Source organism: Gavialis gangeticus, unplaced genomic scaffold, assembly GCF_001723915.1.
Source record: "Gavialis gangeticus isolate Ggan-Ray unplaced genomic scaffold, GavGan_comp1, whole genome shotgun sequence".
Classification (NCBI taxonomy): domain Eukaryota; kingdom Metazoa; phylum Chordata; order Crocodylia; family Gavialidae; genus Gavialis; species Gavialis gangeticus.
This window is the reverse complement of record NW_017729018.1, coordinates 3,838,338-3,838,705: the sequence shown is the minus strand read 5'-3', so window position 1 is coordinate 3,838,705 and position 368 is coordinate 3,838,338. Positions and strand designations below refer to the sequence as shown.

General features: G+C 77.4%; 2 protein-coding genes across 3 annotated transcripts in view; one reads left to right on the top strand and one right to left on the bottom strand.

Moving 5' to 3' along the window:
- APBA3 (amyloid beta precursor protein binding family A member 3) overlaps positions 1-368 on the bottom strand; it is a 20,188-nt gene that overhangs the window by 14,395 nt on the left and 5,425 nt on the right. The window lies entirely within an intron of this gene.
- Positions 17-368, top strand: part of MRPL54 (mitochondrial ribosomal protein L54) — a gene marked incomplete at its 5' end in the record, with an annotated part of 7,051 nt that continues 6,699 nt past the window's right edge. The window contains one exon of the mRNA XM_019513130.1: positions 17-237. Within this exon, the coding sequence (XP_019368675.1) occupies positions 17-237 (221 nt within the window). The remainder of the gene's footprint in view (positions 238-368) is intronic.

The window sequence follows — 368 nt, the reverse complement described above, 5'->3', positions numbered from 1 at the left end:
CGGCGGGGCCGGGACCGGGGAGCGGGGTGGGGGAGGCGGCCCCCAAGTCCCGCTCACACCGCTTGTGTCTGCAGCCGCCAAGGCGAAGGCCAAGGCGAAGGGGGCGGTGCAGGAGCCCCTGCAGGGCCCGGAGGTGTGCACGGACCCCGCCGTGCTGGCCACGCACGCCGTGGGCGTCAACTACCGCAAGGAGGGCCCCGAGGTGGCGCTGAAGGACGACGCGGACTACCCCGAGTGGTGCGTGGCCGGGCCCGCGGCCCACGCGCGCCCCCCCCTGTGCAGCGGGAGCCTGGTGCCAGCTCCCCTGCCCGGGAGCGCCGGCGTCAGGACGACGAGCGGGTCCGGCAGCCCCCTGATCGGCTGGGCCG